At 40.0% G+C, this 21125-nt stretch overlaps 1 protein-coding gene across 1 annotated transcript in view; it reads right to left on the bottom strand.

Annotated features, from left to right (window-relative positions):
- Positions 1-486: 486 nt before the first annotated feature.
- LMNB1 (lamin B1) overlaps positions 487-21125 on the bottom strand; it is a 57961-nt gene continuing 37322 nt past the window's right edge. Inside the window, exons 6-11 of the mRNA XM_053566086.1 lie at positions 15146-15366; positions 14172-14397; positions 12404-12508; positions 9368-9487; positions 3663-3770; positions 487-1282 (exon numbers count right to left, since the gene is read on the bottom strand). Of these exons, the coding sequence (XP_053422061.1) occupies positions 1241-1282; positions 3663-3770; positions 9368-9487; positions 12404-12508; positions 14172-14397; positions 15146-15366 (822 nt within the window). The 3' untranslated portion in view covers positions 487-1240. The remainder of the gene's footprint in view (positions 1283-3662; positions 3771-9367; positions 9488-12403; positions 12509-14171; positions 14398-15145; positions 15367-21125) is intronic.

The raw sequence follows: 21125 nt of genomic DNA, 5'->3' as shown, positions 1-21125 counted from the left end.
GGCAGTAAAACTAGATTCTAAAATATTCTCTCCATTTTTCCTTTAATAGCAACATCTTGTCACACTGTCTCTACCTGGTTTTCCTGAAGACACCTTGTTTTAATAAACTAAAAAGTGTAAAAAGCTCTGAGCATGATGTCTGGCTCAAAAACATTAGCTATTATTGTTGTTTTTATTATTGTTATTAGTGTTGTTAATGATAAGAATACTGAATGACCTCATAGTTTGTGTTTATCTCCCTCAACTGGTAAAGCCTTAAAAATAAATACAGTTCAAACAGGCAGATTATTTTTTATCAAAAATAAAACAGAAAGAATACTTTTCTCCTCAAAATCTGTTTTGTTTTTGTTTGGTTTGCAGTTTTTGGCCAGGGCTGGGTTTGAGCCCACCACCTCCCAGCATATGGGGCCGGCACCCTACTCCTTTGAGCCATAGGCGCTGCCCCTCAAACTCTGTTTTTGAAGCATTCAAAAGGACCAACACGTTAATATTAAAACAGCTTTTTATTTGTTAATGTCACATAAGAAATTTAAGCAAGTTACACTATCTTAAAAACTCAACTAATGCATTTTAATAGCGAACCCTTCCCCCCCACCTCCCTCCCATAACTGACCTCATGAATTAGAATCTAAAAGAAGTTACCATAAAACAAAGTTTTGCGGAATCCTTCATCCAGAGTGCTTACATGATGATTAGGTTAATATTGCCTTCTTTAAAAAGTTCTTGTCTATGTAAAAAAAATTTGTAACCTTGATTGCTTATTATAAAAACATTCAGTACAAAAGTTCAATATATTGAAAAATGCCCCCCCACAGCACCATTTTATATATAATGGAGAATAATCAAGAGCAGATTGCTAATCTAGATGCAGCAATCTTCCAATCACGCGAAGACACAGTGGTTTATTACCCTCCCCTCCCTTCTCATAAGAAATTAAAAAAAAAACAAAACAAAACTATACATACACAAAAAAAAGGTCAAGGAATTTGAGGAACCCTTTCTAAACAGTACACAGTTAATTCAGTGTCAATAATTCACATCTTGCAACAACCTGTATGGATGATTTCTTTTACAAAACTTTCAGTGTCAAAAAGGAAATTAAGGCCATCAGATTCGCAGCTTAAAAATTCACATAAAGGAAATATAAAAATATTCTGTGCTTCTGAGAAGGCTCTGCACTGTATATAGGTAAGGATTACCATACTTCTTTGTTTTGAGGAAGACAGTTGATTTGAGAAGTTTACATAATTGCACAACTTCTATTGGATGCTCTTGAGGCTCCCTAATAAGGAAAACAGAAGAACAAATTAGCACTAAAGAAATGGATCAGTGTTCTAAAATTAGACAAAATCTTTTAACTATAGGGATTCTGTAAATCCATACTAACTTCAAATGGACCCCTATCATTGCTCACTTATCCTTTTTAACCTTCTCTTATGAACTTCTTCCCTAGAATACTCCAACCAACTCCAGAACCATGATTTTTAACTCTGGCTGCACATTCAGATCCTGAGAAATTAAAAAACAAACAAACAAAAAACTGTGTTCTAGATCCCTAAACCAATTAGTGAGAATTCATTTAACTGGAGAAGGATGTTTATATATAATTTTTAAGTAATTTTAATATGTGGCTGAAGTTGATAACTTAGGAAAGGGAGGTCAGTGAACTCCATTTCGAACAACCACATCAAAGAATATGGCTTGCTAGATCCGGAATTTCCACATTCAGAGGCATTTGCCAAATGTGAAGTCAAAATGGCTCCCCTATCCATATCTTTAATTCCTTAAAACTTCACAATGTGAACTGTGACTCACCACTGCTTGAACTAAAACTAACTTCTTGGATGGAGGTCACCAAAAAAACTTTTAATCAATTCAAAAGGCCATTGAATTCATCCTCAAACATAAGTCAAAACAGCTGCTCTGCCCTTCCATCTTCCTCTGCTAAATCTCGACATCATTTTCTATGATCACATAAGCTAAAAACCTCACACATCTTTGATATCTTTTTTCTTCTCTCACCCTGATGTTAATCATTAAGCATTAATAGTTTTATATATTCCTTTAGTGTCTCTACTTCAACTTTACTCTCTGACATAAATCCTAGAAAAACAACTGGACGAACAGATACACTTGGTGCTTAAGTCTTGACACATCCTCTCTAGTGACTAAAGATCCCCATAAATGCTTTGCCACTCCTCCCATCAAGACTACCCTCACCTTGAATCTGGGTTGCGAATGTGCTAGCAAGGACACTGTGCCAGTTCTGGCCTGGCCTGTAAGAGACTTGGAACTCTCCACTTTGCCTGTTAGCCCACTGCCATGTTGTAACATAGCTAGGGCTAACCTACTCAATTATGACAAGCCGCATGGAAAGAGACCTGGACAAGATTCCACACGTAGCCAGATTCCTGGTTGAACACAACGGAGTTCAGTCTCCACCACGCAGAGCAAAAGAATGGCTGAGCTGAGCTCAGCCAAGCTCACTGTTTCAAGACACTGTTTTGGGGTAGTCTGTTAATGTAGCTCTGGCTAATTCAAGTACCCCCAGAACACCATCATTTTACTTCTCTCTAATACCCAAACAACTTCTCATCCTTCAGAATACTGGACACTTCCCAGAGGTCTCAACTATTCTCCAGTGGACCAGAGCACCTTCTTTAGTGTCTGAACTGTCATGCGCTGAGCTGCCTGTCTGGCACTTTTACATATCTCTTCTATTGTTATTTTACTTCTAGTCATTAATGATGGTACCCCACATGGAAACAGACCTGGAGGATATTATGATTGTCTCTCATTAAGGGCAGATTTGGATCTTGTGCTTGTTTCTTGTTAAAGCCAAGTGTAAAGTATCCGTTCTTAAACGTTCCTCCAAAATACATGAGAAACTATCCAGGTAAAAAATTCACTCTACCTCATATAACCCCTTCCAACCTTAGGAGCTAAACACATAAAAGAATGTTTATTAGAGGACAGGGATTAATGAAACAAAGCAAATTTAAGATTATAAATCTGGAAACATAGAAACAAAGTCTTATCAGGATAAGGGCAGGGATTTTGATTAATGATCAGATTCAAATAGCTTTAGAATATAAATTGATGACTCATTAATTATTAATAATTCCAATTTAATTATAATTAAAACCAAATTTGAAGTTTCTTTATTTCAAGGGCTCTCAGCAGCCCAAGCATCAGATAAAATCTATCCTGCAATTAGACAATTAGGAACTTAATATAGCAAGAATTTCATTTCATACTGAAGTTGAACACTACTTTGTGGGGGTTTTTTTTTGCTTGTTCTAATTAAGTGATGTCTTTTTAATCACAAAACTCTACAAAGTAAATAAATGTGGGGGTATGTAGTCTAATCCATATCTACCTATTTATTAGCATACATATGTTCTGCCATAATTCACTGCATGCATTAAGAAACAAAACGTAACAATGAAATTTGATAGAATGATTTAAAAAAGAAAGTAAAAGGGACAGACTAACCTATTTTTCTAGTACTGTAAGGTATTACCTTGAATTCACCTTTGGGAAGTACAAACCCTAGTTGGTACACAAATGCTCTGGTTCAAGTAACAGGGGGAAAAAGCAAACCACACTATTGGTTTTTCACATAATTCTGTTAAAACGAACATATTAAAATAAAGTAATACCTGCTGGTGGAAAAGTTCTTCCTCAGCAACCACTCCAACTGCTTCTTCCTCCTCCTCTTCCTCTTCAGGTATGGTTGTTTTAAAGACTGTACTTCTTTGAGCAACCTCCTAAAAAGCAATAGTAATTTGACTTTAAGTTAAAAGCCATACTTAAAAATCACAAACGGGGCCAGTGTGTAGCTCATACCAGTAATCTTAGCACTCTGGGAGACGGAAGGACAGCTTTAACTTGGGAGTTCCAGACAAGCCTGAGTGAGACCAGAGTGAGCAAAAGCAATAAATACCCCATGAAAATAGAAAAATTAGCCAGGTATAGTAGCACATGCCTATAGTCCCAGCACTCCTATTTATTATTATTTTTTTTTAAATCATTCCATCAGTAACTTTTGCTGCTGAACTGGAATTTCAGCATAATTAGTAGCAATTCTTAAACCTCCAACATTCCCTGTAGAGGAGGCTACAGGTGTCCAATTTGAAATACCTGCTAAGAAGCTTCCACTGCTTTTTTATACCTTTCTAAGGATTCTGTAAATGATTTAGCATACTAAATTATCTATAAAACTCAATATGAATTCAACTGAAAGACTGTAGCTCCAAGCAAAGAGAAGGTGCTAAATAAATGCTGAACAAAATGAAGCTGGAAGCCACTGTTGTGACCCCAGGGACTATGGTGACAAAAAGAACTACCTGGTAAGTGAGATGAAAAGACAAGCTCCTTTCATTCCTGCAACTGGTTCCTCTTGAATGAAATAGAATCAAGACAGATGAGCACCATGTACAAGTAACATATTAGTTCCAATGCATTCTGTACAGAAATAGGTCTATCATTCAGTACAGGAATGTAATGTTTTAAATCGCCTTGGTCTAGGAGATTGTAGCATTTAAAACAGAAAAAAAAAAAAAAAAAATCTCAAACAGCTTCCAGTGGGCCGGGCATGACAGCTCATGCCCATAATCCTAGCACTCTGGGAGGCAGAGGTGGGAGGATCCCTTGAGCTCAGGAGTTTGAAACCAGCCTTAGCAAAACAAGACCAATCTCAACTAAAAATAGAAGAACTAGCCAGATGTCACAGCGAGTGCCCAGCTATTGAGGAGGCTGCGGCAGGACGATCACTTGAGCCCACAAATTTGAGGCTGCTGTGATGATACTACCATGGCGTTCTACCCAGGACTACTGAATGAGGCTCTGTCTAAAAAAAAGCTTTGAGTGTACCCAGCTTTTCTCAGCTCATCTTAAAATGAGAAAAAAGGAGTCAAAGAAAATGAGAAGCTTCTCAGCTTCTTCCTATATTCCAGCTTCTAGCAGCTCATAGCAGTGCATGAATTACATACGCGGACACTGGCTCCTAAGGTCTATGATGTAACTTAAGACAATTATCCTTAATAAGAAGCTTAGAAAACAGCAACTCACCCAAATTCATTAATTATAAATTATTTCAACATAACTTCTAATAAAGGCCTGCTGTTAGGCACTTTTCATTTGAAAACATTTAAATAACCAATTAATCTCATGTAGAAAGCTTGTGTGGAAAATTAGAGAGCATTTAAATAATGTCTAAAACTCTAGGCAGGAAGTAATGAAACAAACAATTTAGAACCAAAAAGTTATTGGGAAGTTTAGACCCAGGACATTATTAATCAAGATAACAGATAAATGCTTTTACCACCCTATCCAAAAAGTCCTCTCAGCAAGGTCCCCAACCCTCATTAAGTATCCTGACAGGCACACACACACATTCTCAAAGGGCAGGTTTTACTCTCTCTCTAAAACACTCTCCTGTCTGCCCTGCTCAAAGCCTTGGGTACTCAAAGGTACACTCATTCATTCAGGATGCTGAAGCCGGCTGGCATCTGCTGACTGTGCTCACTCTGCACAACGCTGTGGGTCACCTCATGCTGAAAGCCTGAAATCAGCCATGGCTGGCCAGTAAGCAAAAGAAATTGCAAAGGCTACAAACCAGGGTGTCATTTTATGGAGGGGGAACCTACTGCTCATACGTAATATATTACATCTCTATACACATAAGTAATCATCAGCACTAACAAAAGTTATGTCTATGTTCTGGAAGGTTTGGAGAATTGCTTTATTTTATTTCCCTCCTAGAAAAGTATCTTATTTTCCATGGTAACATGGCACCTCTTTCCTCACATCTAGGTAAGAGCACACCTGTGTCATGAGCAGCCCTGTGTGATGTAGCTGTGAAGGGAAGGAAGAGGGCTCAGGCTCTAACTCAGTGGTTCCTCAACCTTCCTACTGCTGCGGCTCTTTAATACAGTTCCTGTGGGTTGCGACCCACAGGCTGAGAACCGCAGCTCTAACTCCACCTTCCTGATGCCAGGAACTGGTTTGAGGTGGGCACATGACCCAAGCTGGTACAGTAAGAACGAAGTCCAGGATGTGGACCTCAGAGGGGAAGATGCCCTTTCTCACAAACAGCAAACAGAAATGATGTGTCTCTGGGGGTAGCTGGCAGCTCTCCCACATTCTCAAGGGAGGCAAACTAGGGAGGAAAGACATCAGACTGAGCTTTCAGGACACTGTCTGGGCCACTGGGTAAAATTCTACTCTACTCGAAATTTTTGATCACATGAGCCCAAATAATCTGCATTTTTGCTAAGCCAGTTCAAGTGGGTTTTCCGACAATTCCAATGTTCCAGCAAGAAGAAAACTATATAAAAAATTAAACTGATGCTCAGCAGCCGAAGCACAGTGGTTACGGTGCCAGCCACATACACCAAAGCTGGCGGGTTCAAACCCAGCCCAGGCCAGCTAAACAACAATGACACTTGCAACAAAAAATAGTTGCGTGCTGTGGCAGGCGCCTGTAGTCCTAGCTTCTTGGGAGGCGGAGGCAAGAGAATCACTTAAGCCCAAGAGTTGGAGGTTGCTGTGAGCTGTAATACCCTGGCACTCTACCAAAGGCGACATAGTAAGACTCTGTCTCAAAAAAAAAAAAAAAAATTAAACCGACTTAAGCCAATTAATTACCTACAATCTTATTTAGAAGTGGCCTTTATGGTGGAGTTTATAGCTTGTTGCGAATATAGTCTGATACCTACCAATAAATATAAACAGTCTGATAGAGTTAAATTAATAAAAGCCAGAAGTATTTGTTTAATGGTCGCAGAAATAAGAATTATGTTCATAATACTTTCTCTCCTCATTTCTAACTTACATCACTTAAAACCCAGCCTAGCAAGCAGAAGGAAGTACAAGTTTGTTAAAAGAATGGACAAGCCAACCAACCGACCAAATAATCTATCAGTGTCTGAATCACGAGCACAGCTCAGCTGCAGTTAGCTTTACTGAAATGTCATCAGTGATACTGCCTCAAGACACCCCTTGGCCCGGTATCTGTTAATACTTTGTTTACATCACTGCATTTTATGGGTGTTAACTCTGCAGCTGCATTCCAAATGCCCTCCTGTCAGACTGTTTCTTACTTGCAAGACATTTTCACACAGGAAAAAATGGCGACTAGATTCCATGGCTCACAAAAGCCTCTTTAATCCTCCATATATTCCCTATGACAGTGCTCTTAATCTGAGCAGATCAACAATCTTAACAACGTTTTAAAAGAGAAATAAATTCTGCCAATTTCAGGCGGAGGGGAGGAGCTCCCAGCAGAGGAAGCGCAGTTCATTCCATCAGGCACAGGGGTGGCAGCACCCACGACAGACAGCTGGGTAGGATTCCAGAGATCTGAATCTCTGATCTGAAGCAGGGAGTGAGCAAGGGCTGCAGAGGAGGCAGTGCCAGCGCCTGGAAGTCTGTGAGCTGTGGTAGTAAACCACCTTCCACACTGAGAACTCAGTGGGTATCTGGAGGTGCATTTCCCACACGAACCCAAACCTCACACCATTGTCCTAAGGTGAAAACATCAGATACCACTTTATTTTCAACCTTGGTCTGAGACCAAGGGCACCGCTCAGGCAGCAGACAATGAATCTGTTATGGACAGCAATCTAAATACCGATGTTTACAGTGAGGGATGGATGGGAAGATGGCCAGAACCAGGACTTTCATGCAAACACTCAGACTCCCATAATAAATACTGTTATTACTTTATTTCTCTGAACTTAAGTGACGGTCTGATTAAAAAAAAAAAATTATCCAGCACATACTTATGACTGCATTTTCTGTGTCAGGCACAATACCACCATCATCCAGAACAGACCCTTGCCTCCATTGTGCTTCTTCCAGGACGCAAAGACAACTCACTGTCGAGCGCTGTGCGGGTTAAGCGTAGAGAAGGAACCTCCCGGGGATGCTGAGTTAACCTGCTGACCACTCCCCTCCCTCACAGACACTCCTCTCTTGGTTTTCCTGACACCATCCTCACCGTTTTCCTGCCACCTCACTGGCTGCACCTCCAACCTTCTTTGCTGTAACTTATTCTCTATGTCAACATCTTCCAGGGTTCGATTTTGAACTCCTCTTCTCTGACAAACTCTTTCTAGTCGGCCAATCCTGCCTGTAACTTTAAATACATCTATGCATCTCCTGAACATCTCTAGCCCAGGGTTCAAGCAAATCCCCCAACAGCCTTCTAGCCACCTTCATCTGGACACCTAACTCAAACTTAGTATGGCCAAAAGCGGCCTCGATTCCCTTCCCACCCTTCTTCCCAGCAAGCCTGTGGTTCTTCCTGCAGCTTCCTCAGTAACTGGCACCAGGACCATCAGCTTCCCAAGCTAACAAACCAAGGGCCACTGATTCCCATCTCTCTCTTCTCCCTCACATGGAACCCTCATCAGTACATCCTAACAAGTCTACTTCCAAAACACCTCTTCAGCCAGTGTACTGGCAGTGTACACCCCCTTCTCTGCTCTTAGCCGTCTCAGTCTAAGTTACCTTCTTCACTCGCTTTATCTCTGCCTGGTTCTGTTCCCTACGATCCACACAGCAACATAATTTTTCTTTACTTTGTTTATTCCCTGAGGAAGCTCCATTAACATATTTATGGCAATACCAACAAAGAAAGGACACTCAACTTCCACACAGAGCTTCAGTGATGCTTTGCTTGGCACTTGGGTACAAGTTGGTTAACTAAGGGAAGACAGATAAGGCTGTGCTTTACTAGTTTAAAAGGATGTCTTAGCTGCTTTATCAGGGGGTGGCATCTCTAAGACTAATATTGGTACAGGCTATGTTATGTCTTTACATGGAAGTGGGGGAGGTAAAGTTCTTAGACAAGAATTCTAAGACTGACATGTTGAAAATAAACACAAAAAACAGAAATACAATCCACAATCTCATAACTCAGTTTCATGAACACTTTGTGAGTTAGAAAGGTTAGTAAGATAAGCATTTACTAGATAAATGTACTATGCCAGCTACCGCTTCAAGTATTTCCCAAAGAATCTCATTTACATTGTCTCACTAATACCACTTTTAAATAAGAAAACTAAGAGAGGTGTGTAACTTGTCCAAAGTCACAAAGCCAGTCAGCGTGCAGTGGAAAAAGAAACTGGACACAGAAAAGCTGACTCCAGAGCCTGTGCTAATAATCAGTACTCTATCTATACTCCTGTTTATTCCTAAAATTTAGAGATAGCTTTAGTTCAATTTACTTAGCAGCTTTGGTCTGATTTAAGCAATCAAGTACTTTACATTTCAATTTGATTTTTGAAAAGAAATCATACTTGCGTGGTGAAATTTCAGGGGGAACTAGCATTGTATGGTACTGAATAAATGGCCGTACCTCGCCCTGAGAATTTCTTAAAATAACCTTCACATCTTCACCAGTGCCCCAAGAGTTCTGGTTCTTCCAGATGAGGTCAGTGGGAGGACTGGCTGTGACACCGGCATTTGCAGCCCAAATCTGGAAAAAAGAAAAGACATCAGTCCACCCAGAACCCAGCCCTCCCACACGCCAATGACAACAAGAAGATGGGACTTCAATGCTAGATTCTAAAAGTCTGAGCTTCAGGAGTCTCATGGGCCCACTTCCCCATCTGATAACAAAGATGACACACAGGGCCCGGAAGTGAAGCTGCCACATCACATCCCAGTTCCCCTACACACTAGCTGACCTTGAGCAAGCTACCTTATTTTCATTATCCATAAATAGGACAGAATTGGTACCTGCGAGACGTGGGTTGTTGTGAAGAGCAAGTGATTACCCACATACAGGGGCTGGCTCGCCCAACAAACGGCAAGCAGCCTTGGCTTTCTATTATTCCTCCCGTGTTAGAGAGCCCCAACTCCCCCGGTAGTGCTCCCTGATGCTTACGGCAGGAATTAAGGAAAACTTCTGTCGCAGACGGCTCATCTAGAATACTCTTATGGAAACTGCCTATGTCTCCAACTAGAGACAGAATATCTGCAAGTACACACTCTAAAGCAATAACAGAAATGGCTAAATCATCCACTGTTCTAACAGGGAAAATGTAACTGCTACTAAAATAGGCCAAAAGAAATAATTACATTTCCCTTTTCATCCTGGAAATTCTGCCTCATTTTTTATGTATCTGTCAGCAGAAAAGAATGGGTAAAGTGGCGTAAACTTAACAACCTGAAAATCTGGGTTTGAACCCTGAACAAATTGCTATACTCTCTGAGCATCAGTGTCCTCAGCTGCAGGGATACTCCTGTCATGATCTTTTACAAGGAACATATGAAAATAGATGTGGATAGAAAAGTTGGTAATCCATGAACTGTTACGCAATATAAAAGACTTCATGACTGCAAAAAGGAGGCTGGAGATGGCAAAGGCAGTACATCCGAAACGAAGACAGTAATTTAGGAAATTACTGATGTGGAGAGAGCCCTTACACTTTAGATGATGACTGAAGCTTCTGGATCTTCGATCAGCGTTACAAATAAAAAGGGGCATTTACTAGAATGAAACTGAAAAAAAGAATTGGGTCTGGGCCAGTTTTCAGGTCATGTGAAATGCTAGTGTTTTTCTAATTCTAAGCAACACGTCTCACTAGTCTATGCGAAATCATATTGTTGGTTTAGTGTTAATAATAACAAAATGTCTCTAACCTTGCTGGATCATTTAACCTAAAGTGAATATGCCCAATAGCCGTCTTGTTCAATACGGCAATGATATGTGGCTTTTGAGCACTTCAAATGTGGCTAGTCTGAATTGAAATGTATTGTAAGGATAAAATACACACTAGTTTCACAGACCCTATTTAGGAAAAAAGAATCTAAAACACCTAATATTTTTTATATTGATTGCATGTTAAATATGCATTCAGTAATTATATTTTGAATATAATGGGTTAAATAAAATACATTTCTAAAATTAATTTCAAATCTTCCTTTTTTACTTTCTTTTTATGTGGCTATGAGAAAATTTTAAATTACCCATGTGGTTCTCATACTTCTCTTCTAGAGGTTTAAATTGATCTTTGCTTCTGCCTCTGCAATTTTACAGAAAGATCACTTATCACTATTGCATTCTAAACAGCTTCTTATTGCATTTAATGCTAGCTACTGAAAAAATGCATTACATTATTTTATGATAATTCAGTTCTCCACTAGATCTATAGAATCTATCTATTAGTCCCTGAGGTGGTATTCCCCCATGGAAAAAGTAGATGGCTGGCATCATGGGTCCACATCTCTTTAGAGACAGAAAGCACACTCAAATCTGAATCTTCTGAATTAAAACATCAGGCTCTTTTACCACATTATGCCACTCCCAGAAGACATATAATAGGACTGAGCAATTTTCTCTGAGTATAATAATTACTAAAGAGAAGAAGGGATAGTGTAGTTAAGACAGTTGATCCCATTTTTACCCATTATTACAGAAATAACATCTGGTATTTTTTCACAAAGTGGTGTCAAGCTCTCCAAATACATTTTTTTAAGGGAAGTACTAACTCACAGTTTGAGCCATTGATCGTAAATATTAAGTAAGGTTTGTATCAATCCTAAAATTATAAAAATATTTGAAACATGCTTGGTATTTTTTAAAAGAATCCAGAAAAGGAAGGAGACAGTTACCTGTACGTTCTTTAGGGATGAAAATAATGACTTCTACAAAATCTATATCAAAATTTATATATTTTATTCTATGTTCAATCTACTTACTAAGCAATAGCAAAGGACTCTTTCGTTTGTTCAATGGAGCATATACTTCTCTAAAATGAGCTAGTCAGATTTTAGTAACATTGAAGACGTAGTATCTCAGAAAATAACAATACAAGGTCATTTAGAAATCAAGATAGACTCAGAATGCCACTTAATTTACCCTTTCCTGAGCTAGAACCTTAGATACTATGCAAAAGCACACAGTACTCTTCCTCAATTACGATGTTTCAAGCAGTGATTCTTTATAAGGATGACTATCATCTAAAGACTTTAGTTCAAAATACAGGCCTGTACCCCAAACCCAAGGATAGCTGAGATAAGTGAGGTGGGTCTTGATATCAAATCAAACACTACCCAGATGATTATGAAGTTTACCCAAGGCTGGAGATTACTGTTGAAGGCATATGCCAGTGTTAACTTAACTATTCTTTGTGTCAAACAATATCTTTTAAATGACACAGGGCTACAAGTATCACTCAAAAGATAGCTATTTTGTATCTACTGGAATAAATAAGATAAAAAGGATTCAAAATCAATTTTTTCACCACTTTTAAGAGGACAGAATTTTAAAGCAATTATAATGCCCTAACAATGTAAAAATTGCTTTAATCCCCATTTCTAAAATGTTCTCTTTCAGTCAGAAAGTTAGACAATGAAGTTAAGTTAAATGAGGACTAATTTCACTTACTGTAACAGTCTGGCCTGCCTTCAGCACATATCTGGAGGTATATTTGTAACTGACTGATGTGTCTCCTATTTTTCTGATCATCTCCCATCCTCCCATTGGTTGATCCTGTTCATAGAGCAAAATAAAAAAAGTTACTTCAATTATAAAGGAAGTCGTAGAATAATCTAGTAACTGAATCCAGGCTGATGAACAAGACCACTTCCTGGTCATCATCTCATGTTTCATATTTTCCTGCTATAAAAAGAAAACATGATTTAATGAGTAAGATACTTAATTTTAAAGATGACAAAACTAGAAAAATGGGTATGAACCAAATTAAAGGTCATATTCACTGCTAGATCAGGTGGGTCTTTCAAATTTGTTAACATATCCAACTGTCATTATCGCAATTATAAACATGTAGCATATGATTACTCTAAGCTTTTGAAATATAAACACATAAACTTAGAAACAGAAGGAAGAAAATCTGTCCTGTTCCTTGTCCATCTGTCTCATTTCTGGCCACATTGAGCTGTTACACCTTAAGGCATACAGGGCTCAAAAAAATGGGTTAATGTTACAATGAGCCAGTCCTAGGGAGAGTTATCAACTTTAGCCCCCAACCTCCCTGAATTCTAAGAAAATGTGCAGGATATTACAGCAATTAGCTATACTAATTTATATCTATCTTGAACTCAAAGACAAGAATAAACCAGGCATTGAGTCAGCTACAGAATCACTTCATACTTGGCTACTACGCCTTTTAAAAACAAAGGAGCAATAAAGAATACTCTGTTCATTAGCTTTTAAAGGGTTGTGACCTACAGACCTTATAGCCTGTTCTCTGCAGTATCAAAATTGCTAGTGCTCCTTTGCTCATTCAAATTATGTATTCATTCACAAGCAAGATACTTTGTTTTGTTTTCTTTTTGGTGAAACAGGGTCTCAGGATGTTGCCCAGGCTGGCCTTTAGCTTCTGGGCTCTAGGGATCTTCCCAACTCAGCCTCCCACATAGCTGGGACTATATGCTTGTACCACCACGCCCAGCTACATGCAAGATAGTTTTAATAACTTTGGTAAGAAAAGGAGAGACTATCACAACAACTTTTGGTAGACCCTGAAAATGTGCTTTGGGAAGTGACATCCACCCCCCGACCATGCCTTCCTCACACCCTTTCACAGCCCCAGTTCCATAATGCCCAGCCAGGGAGGACCATCCCTGCTGAGCTCCTGAAAGGCCCAGCCCCAAACTTTAGAAATCTCCGCTATGAATATTTTATGTTTTCTTTTCTTTCAGATTATTTCAAGACAGGGCTTGATATCATTCTTGATACAAGTTAAATCATTAACATTCATTCATTCATTTATTTGCAGAGAAAAATATTCCCTTAATATATCTGAGTCTGGGCTTGTATTTTTTTTCCTAAAGGATTTATAAAGTCAACAGCTATAAAAGAACATCCACCATTTTCATCCAATCACACTAACTTTTCACTAATCTGGCTAGGGCAGGAAGTAGTAGTAATTTATTCTTGGAAAGACCAGTGTGACAAAATGAACAAGCATCAAAAACAGCTTTGGAACTGGGAAGAAGAGTGAATGAAGAAAATCTTTAAACCACAAAAACACTACCTCTTCCTCCTCCTCCTTTTTTTACTTATTTCATAAATTGAAATAAACAAGAGAGTGAAAATCTTTACCCCACAAAAACTTAATGAATCCAAACAAAAACTATTACAAGGGCAAGACAGCCCAGCAATCTGTAAAAATTAGTGTTTATTTTTTCACCTGCTCAGAAGTGTTCTTCAAGCGGATGAATTTCCCATCGACATCTATCTCCTCGATGCAAACGTTCCCAGTGGCGGAGGCGGAGTGAGAGATGCTCACGCTACTACTGGCTTCTGATTCCTCTACATCCACTCTCTTCCGCTTTCCTCTGGTTGTCCGCACACTGCGACTTGAGGATGCTCGGGATACTGTCACACGGGAAGAAGGGCTCGGAGAGAGCTTCAACCTACACAGGAAAAACAAAACATGCCATTTATGAAACACATATGCCCTTAACTTAAAAAAAAAAAAAAGATCATAATATCCTACACCTGCATATGCATTTCTAAAGCAAAACACGACTTACAATTTGTTAGATAAAGCCAATGTACTTCTTAACTAGAATAAACTTCTTTGTACTGGGGTGCCCACCATCAATTTTCTTCTTAAAAAAAGTAATAATGTGAATATCTTACTACCTTAAGAGAGAGCTAATACAACAATAACGCAAGAGGTTGGGAAACAGATCCCATCTACCAGCATCTGACCACACCACTATAATTTCTAGTGTACTTTTCTCTTTTCGTACATGTATTTTCTCATGATCACAATGTATGTAATATTAAAATTGATTGGCTTTTTATCCTAATCAGCCAGTTTCTCTTTGGAACTTTTTTCTGAGGTGCCCAATTATCTGCTAACCATATTTGAAATATAAATATAAAATTCCTTTCAGCAAATTTGGCATTTTGCGACATATGAAATTACCAAAACATTGAAAAATATCAAAGGAAAGATTTCATCCCCACGCAAAGGCACCACTTAATAATGACAATAATAGTAAACTAAGACTGCTTGAGCACCGTTTTCTATTCTGAAATAGAAACCACCTCTACACTAGGTATTAAAAGAAATGCCAGAGAAAATATTTAAAGTTGCCTTAATGGTTTAAAAAAGGGGGCAAAAAGCAGGCCATAAGGTAGGGTGACCCTTACCTCTCTTCTTCACCTTCTAAGAGCTTCCTATAAGCGCTGATTTCCATGTCCAGGGCCAACTTCACATCAAGAAGTTGTTCATAGTCATTCAGCTGTTGCTGCATCTGATCCCTGATTTCTGCCATCTCTCTCTCTTTGTCAGACAGCAGGCGACGAGAGTTGTCTCTTTCTTTAGCAAGCAGGTCCTCTAACTCTTGAATCCTTTCCAAGCATGCTCTAGACTGAAGATTTAAGGAAACACATTTTCTTTCTAAGAACATTCTAACATTATCACAAGGCAGCTATTTTAAGCCATTTCTTGAACTGGAAAACAAATAAAGCCCTATGGAATCTCTAACTCATCAGAATTCAAGTGATTTTAAGATAATAAAACCCTGGGCAGCTCCTGTGGCTCAAAAGAATAGGGCGCCGAACCCATATGCCAGAAGTAGTGGGTTCAAACCCAGCCCCGGCCAAAAACTGCAAAAAAAAAACAAAAAACAGAAATTAAAACTCTAAAGTCTTCAAATACAAAATACAGACCTTGAGAAAGTATTGACTAACAAAAGATTAAAAAAAGAAATATTACTCAAATATAAGTTGTACAAATCTACATTTTTCTGCATTTGTCCAAATAAATGTAAGCTGTGGTTTTGGTAAAAGTCTGGCTCCCCTACAAAGCCTTTACTTCAAACAGTATAAATTAACTAAAGTAAAGAACTTAAAGAGATACAAAAACTCATTGACAAAAGAAACCTTTCAAAGAGTAGATGAAAGTACGTTTGGGAGCAGCGCTGAGGGACCCAAAGCAAAGGGACTCTGGTGACTGGGGTAAGTGCCGCAGTGTCTACGACTGCTGTGCTGTCTCCTGCTCGATTAGCACGCACAGCACATACAACATAGGGCAACTCGTAAAATATTACTGTAGATACAGAAACTTTACCTTTGGTATAAAAAATGTAAAAATCATACATCCTACATCAGAAAGTTCATCTTGGAAACCTTGTAGCTCACGGGGTAATTATTCTTCCCTGGTTCTCCAGGACAGAATTCATCTCAGTAGCCTCAGGAAATGACAAAGGTAATCAACTCGGGAAGACTGATGCATGGCTTAGGCCCTCAGAATCACAAGTGGCTGCACCAGAGCAGGAGAGAAACAGCACCTAATGTGCAAAAAAGATTACAGATCTGGAAGGCTAGAGGTGAGCAGGAACCACACACTGTCACACAGTACAGCTTGGTGGTAAATTTCTCACAAGAGCACCGCTTCACTATTTTGAGACTTCTTCAGACGTACACTAGTGCTGAAGAAATAAGCAGATGGATGGTAGAAACCAGGTTTCTTACCCTCAGAGAGGAAAGTTACAGATAGGCCAGAAAGGAGACCAAAAACGAATCCTGGGGTACCAGATCTGAGTCAGAGACGTCTGTGTAATCTCATGTGTAGCTTAACATAGAGACCTATGTGGATAGAACAAGTGTAAATGTGTGTATAAATGTGCTGACACACACACACATCTGAGAGGACCCAGAAGTAGTGCCACCCCAAAACCAAGGGGCACTCAGTGCCCAGGTCTAAATTTCTGTATGCCATTCTCCAATAAAAAGAACCAGGGCTCCTCGGAGAAATGAGGATTCTTGGGCTGAGGCAGGGAAAACACAAGACGAAGCCAGAAAGCTATGAAGTCCTTAAAAAACAAAAGGACACAATAGCCAACCTCAAAGAACTCCCAATGGCCAAAGGTGAACCTGAGCCAATGAAATAAATAATGCAGCATTAGATTATAACCCAAAGCATAAAGTGTGCCTGAGTCCACACTGCTATAAACAAATAAACAAGTAAATGAGGAAGAAAACGCAAATCTTTACAGAATGCCAATTACTAAGTGTAAATCCTCTTCTAGGATGTAGAGCTTAATTCCTGCCCTTCACTCTTGAGTGAGCTGAACTTAGTGACTTGCTTCCCAAGAACAGAATACGGAAAGGGAAAAACAGTACCTGTGTTGACGTTAAAGAAACCTGGCAAACACTACCTCTACCAAACATCACCATTGAGGTCATGCAGGCATCCTGTACATGCAACTCCTGATATGATGTGACAAGATGGACACTTAAAACCCACAACCCAAGTCCAATCGTGTGAAAAGCACCACACAAATCTAGATTGAGGACAGTCTAAAGGACACCCAAGGAAGCCTACTTAAGACTCAAGGTCATAAAAAACAAGGAAAGGCTGAGAAACTGCCACAGACCAGAGAGGCATGTGGTACCTTTAAACATAAGGAAAATGTGCTCCAAAGGTTGGCTTACATAGGAAAAATTAACAAACTCATATTACATTTTATATTATACAACAGAACCTTGATAGTTGGTCACCTCCCTACACTGACCATCTCCTTCAGGTGACCTAATTTTCTTTTTTTCTTTCTTTTTTTGTATTTTTTAATTTCAGCTTCGTTGTCTATTCTTCTTCGTTTGAAATACTCTTTTTTTTTTTTTTATTTTTGGCTGGGGCTGGGTTTGAACCCGCCACCGCCGGCATATGGGACTGGGTCCCTACTCCTTGAGCCACAGGCGCCACCCTGAAATACTCTTTTTTGTTGTTCATTTTCTTCTTCCTCTAGCGATGCTTTTTCCGTTGCCTCCCCAGTAGCTGGGATTACGTATGCCCACCACAATATCCAGCTATTTTTGATGTTAGTAGAGACGGGGGTCTTACTCTGGCTCACTGATGCTTATACTGGTCTCGAACCTCTGAGCTCAGGCAATCCACCTGCCTCGGCCTCCCACAGCGCTGGGACTACAGGCATGAGCCACCACACCCAGTGGCTAATTAGGCTAAGTTGACCTAATTTTCATAGAGTGGACAGGCATCCCAGGCACATATCAAATTCCTGGGCTCAAGCTATTCACTTGCCTCAGGCTCAAGAGTAGCTGGGACTACAGGCACCCTCCACAATGCCTGGCTATTTTTTTCTTAAAGAGACGGGGGTCTCACTCTGGCTCAGACTGGTCTCGAACCTCTGAGCTCAAGCAATTCACCCACTTCAGCCTCCCAGAGTGCTAGGATTATAAGCGTGAGCCACTATGCCCGGCATGTATTTTATATTTATATCTCAACACACAGAAATATTTTGTAAAATTCTATAATGAATATTTTGTAAATAAGTGTACACGTAGCTACAATTTCCAATTTCCCTTATATCATGACCTTTGGGACACCCTGTAGAAAAACTGGTGAAATCCAAATAGTCTAGCCTCTACTTCATAGTAATATGCCAATGTCAATTTCTTGTTCTGACAAATGGAGCATGGTAACATACAATGCTAACAATGGGGGGAAACTGAGAAAGAGATCAATGAGAATTATCTGTGCTACATTGCCATCTTTTCCATAAACCAAATCATGTAAACACAAAAAGGTTATTTTTAAAATACTACATTGCCATCTTTTCCATAAACCAAATCATGTAAACATAAAAAGGTTATTTTTAAAATAATCAATCAGGAGTCATTTTGAACTTACTCTAGTCTGGGGGGAGCTGAATTCACAAAGGAAAAAAAATTTTTTTAAAGAAAAAAATAAGTTATCTATCAATTAATTCCATTCCAGAGTAGTATATAATAGTCTAAATTACAAACAGGCCATTTCTCTTAAGAGGAATAATGTAAAGGTAGTTTCTTCACTTTAGATAACTTGTATTTAACTGCATTTGCAAAATATATGCTATGAATGGGGAAATCCTTTTTTCTCCCCATGCTTTTTCTCCAGAAGAAAAAAAGTAATGTAAGTTCCAAATGCCTCTTCAATCTCTTTACTTTATTTCATATGCCAGAGGCAGAAGATAGAATGGGCAACAAGGTAGAATCTAAAGAGTGGAGGAAAGACATAAATTATCCACGACCCAGAGATAATCCATGAGCCCCAGAACTATAAACCCAACAATGTGTTATAGATTTTTTGAGGGAAAATGAAAATCTAGGTAAAAGTTTTAAAGTTAGTCTGAATCACTTTATATGAAATAGAAATATTTAAATTTCTACTTTAAATAGCCACATTTGTGTAGTGAAATATAAGGAACACAATATGAGAAGTTAGACCTACATCTTTCTGATTTTGTCATTTACTACCACATATGAGACTCTTGGCAAGCTGGAACTAACCTAAACCAGTTTCCACATTTGAAAAATGATGAGATCTAATAGTGTTATCTCCAAGATGCTGCCTCTAACTCTGAAATTACTACTTCTAATGGTCTCAGTTTTTAATGCTACTGTTTATAGTATATAATGTAATTGTATTGTATTGGTCTATCATGATTTAGCTGCAGTAAAAGTTTCCAGAGTTTGGATGTTAAAGATGGTCTTGAAGTACTACACTATACAGACTCTTCTCTAAGGCAAGCAGACCCTGACCAACCAGTTGACCTGGCCAAAGCAGAAAGTTAGAAATGCTATAAGCAGAAAGAAGTGTGGGGAAGATGGCTGACTGAAGCCAGCTTTCCACAGAGGCTCCAGTCCAGAAGGAGAGTTAAAGGACAGAAATTTAGCAAGTAACCTGGTGGATTAGAGCTGCACCAAGAGAGAAAGTTGAAGAACACACATCAACCCCGCTGAGGCGAGCTGCGACCCCAAGGATACAAACAAAAGGTACAAAAATCCATCATGAAGCGGACGGGAGTCCCCTCCCTCATGAGAATGGCTCAGAGTGCCCCACAAACAAGAGCAGAGTTCAAAGGTCCTCCCACTACACTCCACGGGAGAGACCCTCTAAAAACTGGACCTACCACCCCTACTAGGGTGCCACAGCGTTCCCCTGCCAGGCATAAAACTGTACAAAACTGTATATATTCTCTACCTGCAACTCTGAGTTCCCAGCAGTCCCCTCCACTCTCACTCTGAGGTCTGGAGACCTGTTCCCCAGGAGTCCAGATTCTTGGGTGATTTCTCGAGAGGTGTGGACAGGGCCTAAACTGCAGCTCTTCAGTGCTGATTCTGGGGTATGGGAGTGAGGAGAAGACAGTCGGCTGAGAGGGAACCACACTGGAACAGCAATGCCTCAAGGCACAGAGCAACAGCTGTCTTTTGGCAACAATAGGGCTCACTCCCGGATATTCTGAAGCCACACCCCCTGTCTCCCTGGGCAACCAGAGAGGCCAGGCATCTACTCAGGTGGCAACCACCACAGAACAGATCTGGGACACGAAAATGCAGGCCCCGGGAGTAAAGGGTTTGGCTGAGGCAGTACGGGCCTGGGTAGAGCGCGGGGGACTAGAAACACACACTCAGAGCTGGGAAGTTCCCAGGGCGGGGCTGACCAAGAGGACCGCTTTACTGAGCCTAAAACCCTAAAATGTACCCAGCCCTAGGGGATCATCAGCATATAGACAAAGGAAGACAGGAGGCTAGAACTGACAGGTAATCGAATACAAACCTGCAGGAACAAAGACAGGGCCTGAGATGCAGCCTCTGGGAACTCAAAACAACTTCTCTTCTGCAGGGGAATTTAGCAGGGACAGAAACAAATTCCCGCAAAGTTGTTCTGTTCTGTTCTATCAGTAACATCAATCAGGGGCGGGGCTGGAACTGAATGAACAGCCCCTAGCCTCCATCAAGCGCCCGAGGTTGGCAGGCCTCACCTCCCCCTGCTAGATAGAGGCAGAGTGCAACCTCCCCCTGCTAGATAGAGGCAGAGTGCAGCGACCTGGCTGAGCAGAAAATAATTTCCTTGTGATTCAGGCAGGTGCAAACCCCTGGAGTAGCTGCTCACTACAGGCAACTGGGTCAAAGCCCTGCAGGACTATCAGTGATTGGGTGTGACAGAGGTGCAAGGTGAGGAAGGAGGCATCAACCTTTCCAGACTGATCTATTTGCTGTATGGCTCCTCCTGACTCCACATAGCACTGGAGGAAGCCATATCTGAGCAGTCACCAGACCCTGTAATCCAGGTGCCAGAGACCATTTAAACTCTCCCACCTGAGACAGGTGCTGACTGAGACAA

The sequence above is a fragment of the Nycticebus coucang genome, chromosome 17 (assembly GCF_027406575.1).
Source record: "Nycticebus coucang isolate mNycCou1 chromosome 17, mNycCou1.pri, whole genome shotgun sequence".
In the NCBI taxonomy this organism is placed as follows: Eukaryota; Metazoa; Chordata; class Mammalia; order Primates; family Lorisidae; genus Nycticebus; species Nycticebus coucang.
This window is presented reverse-complemented; position numbering and strand designations above follow the sequence as displayed.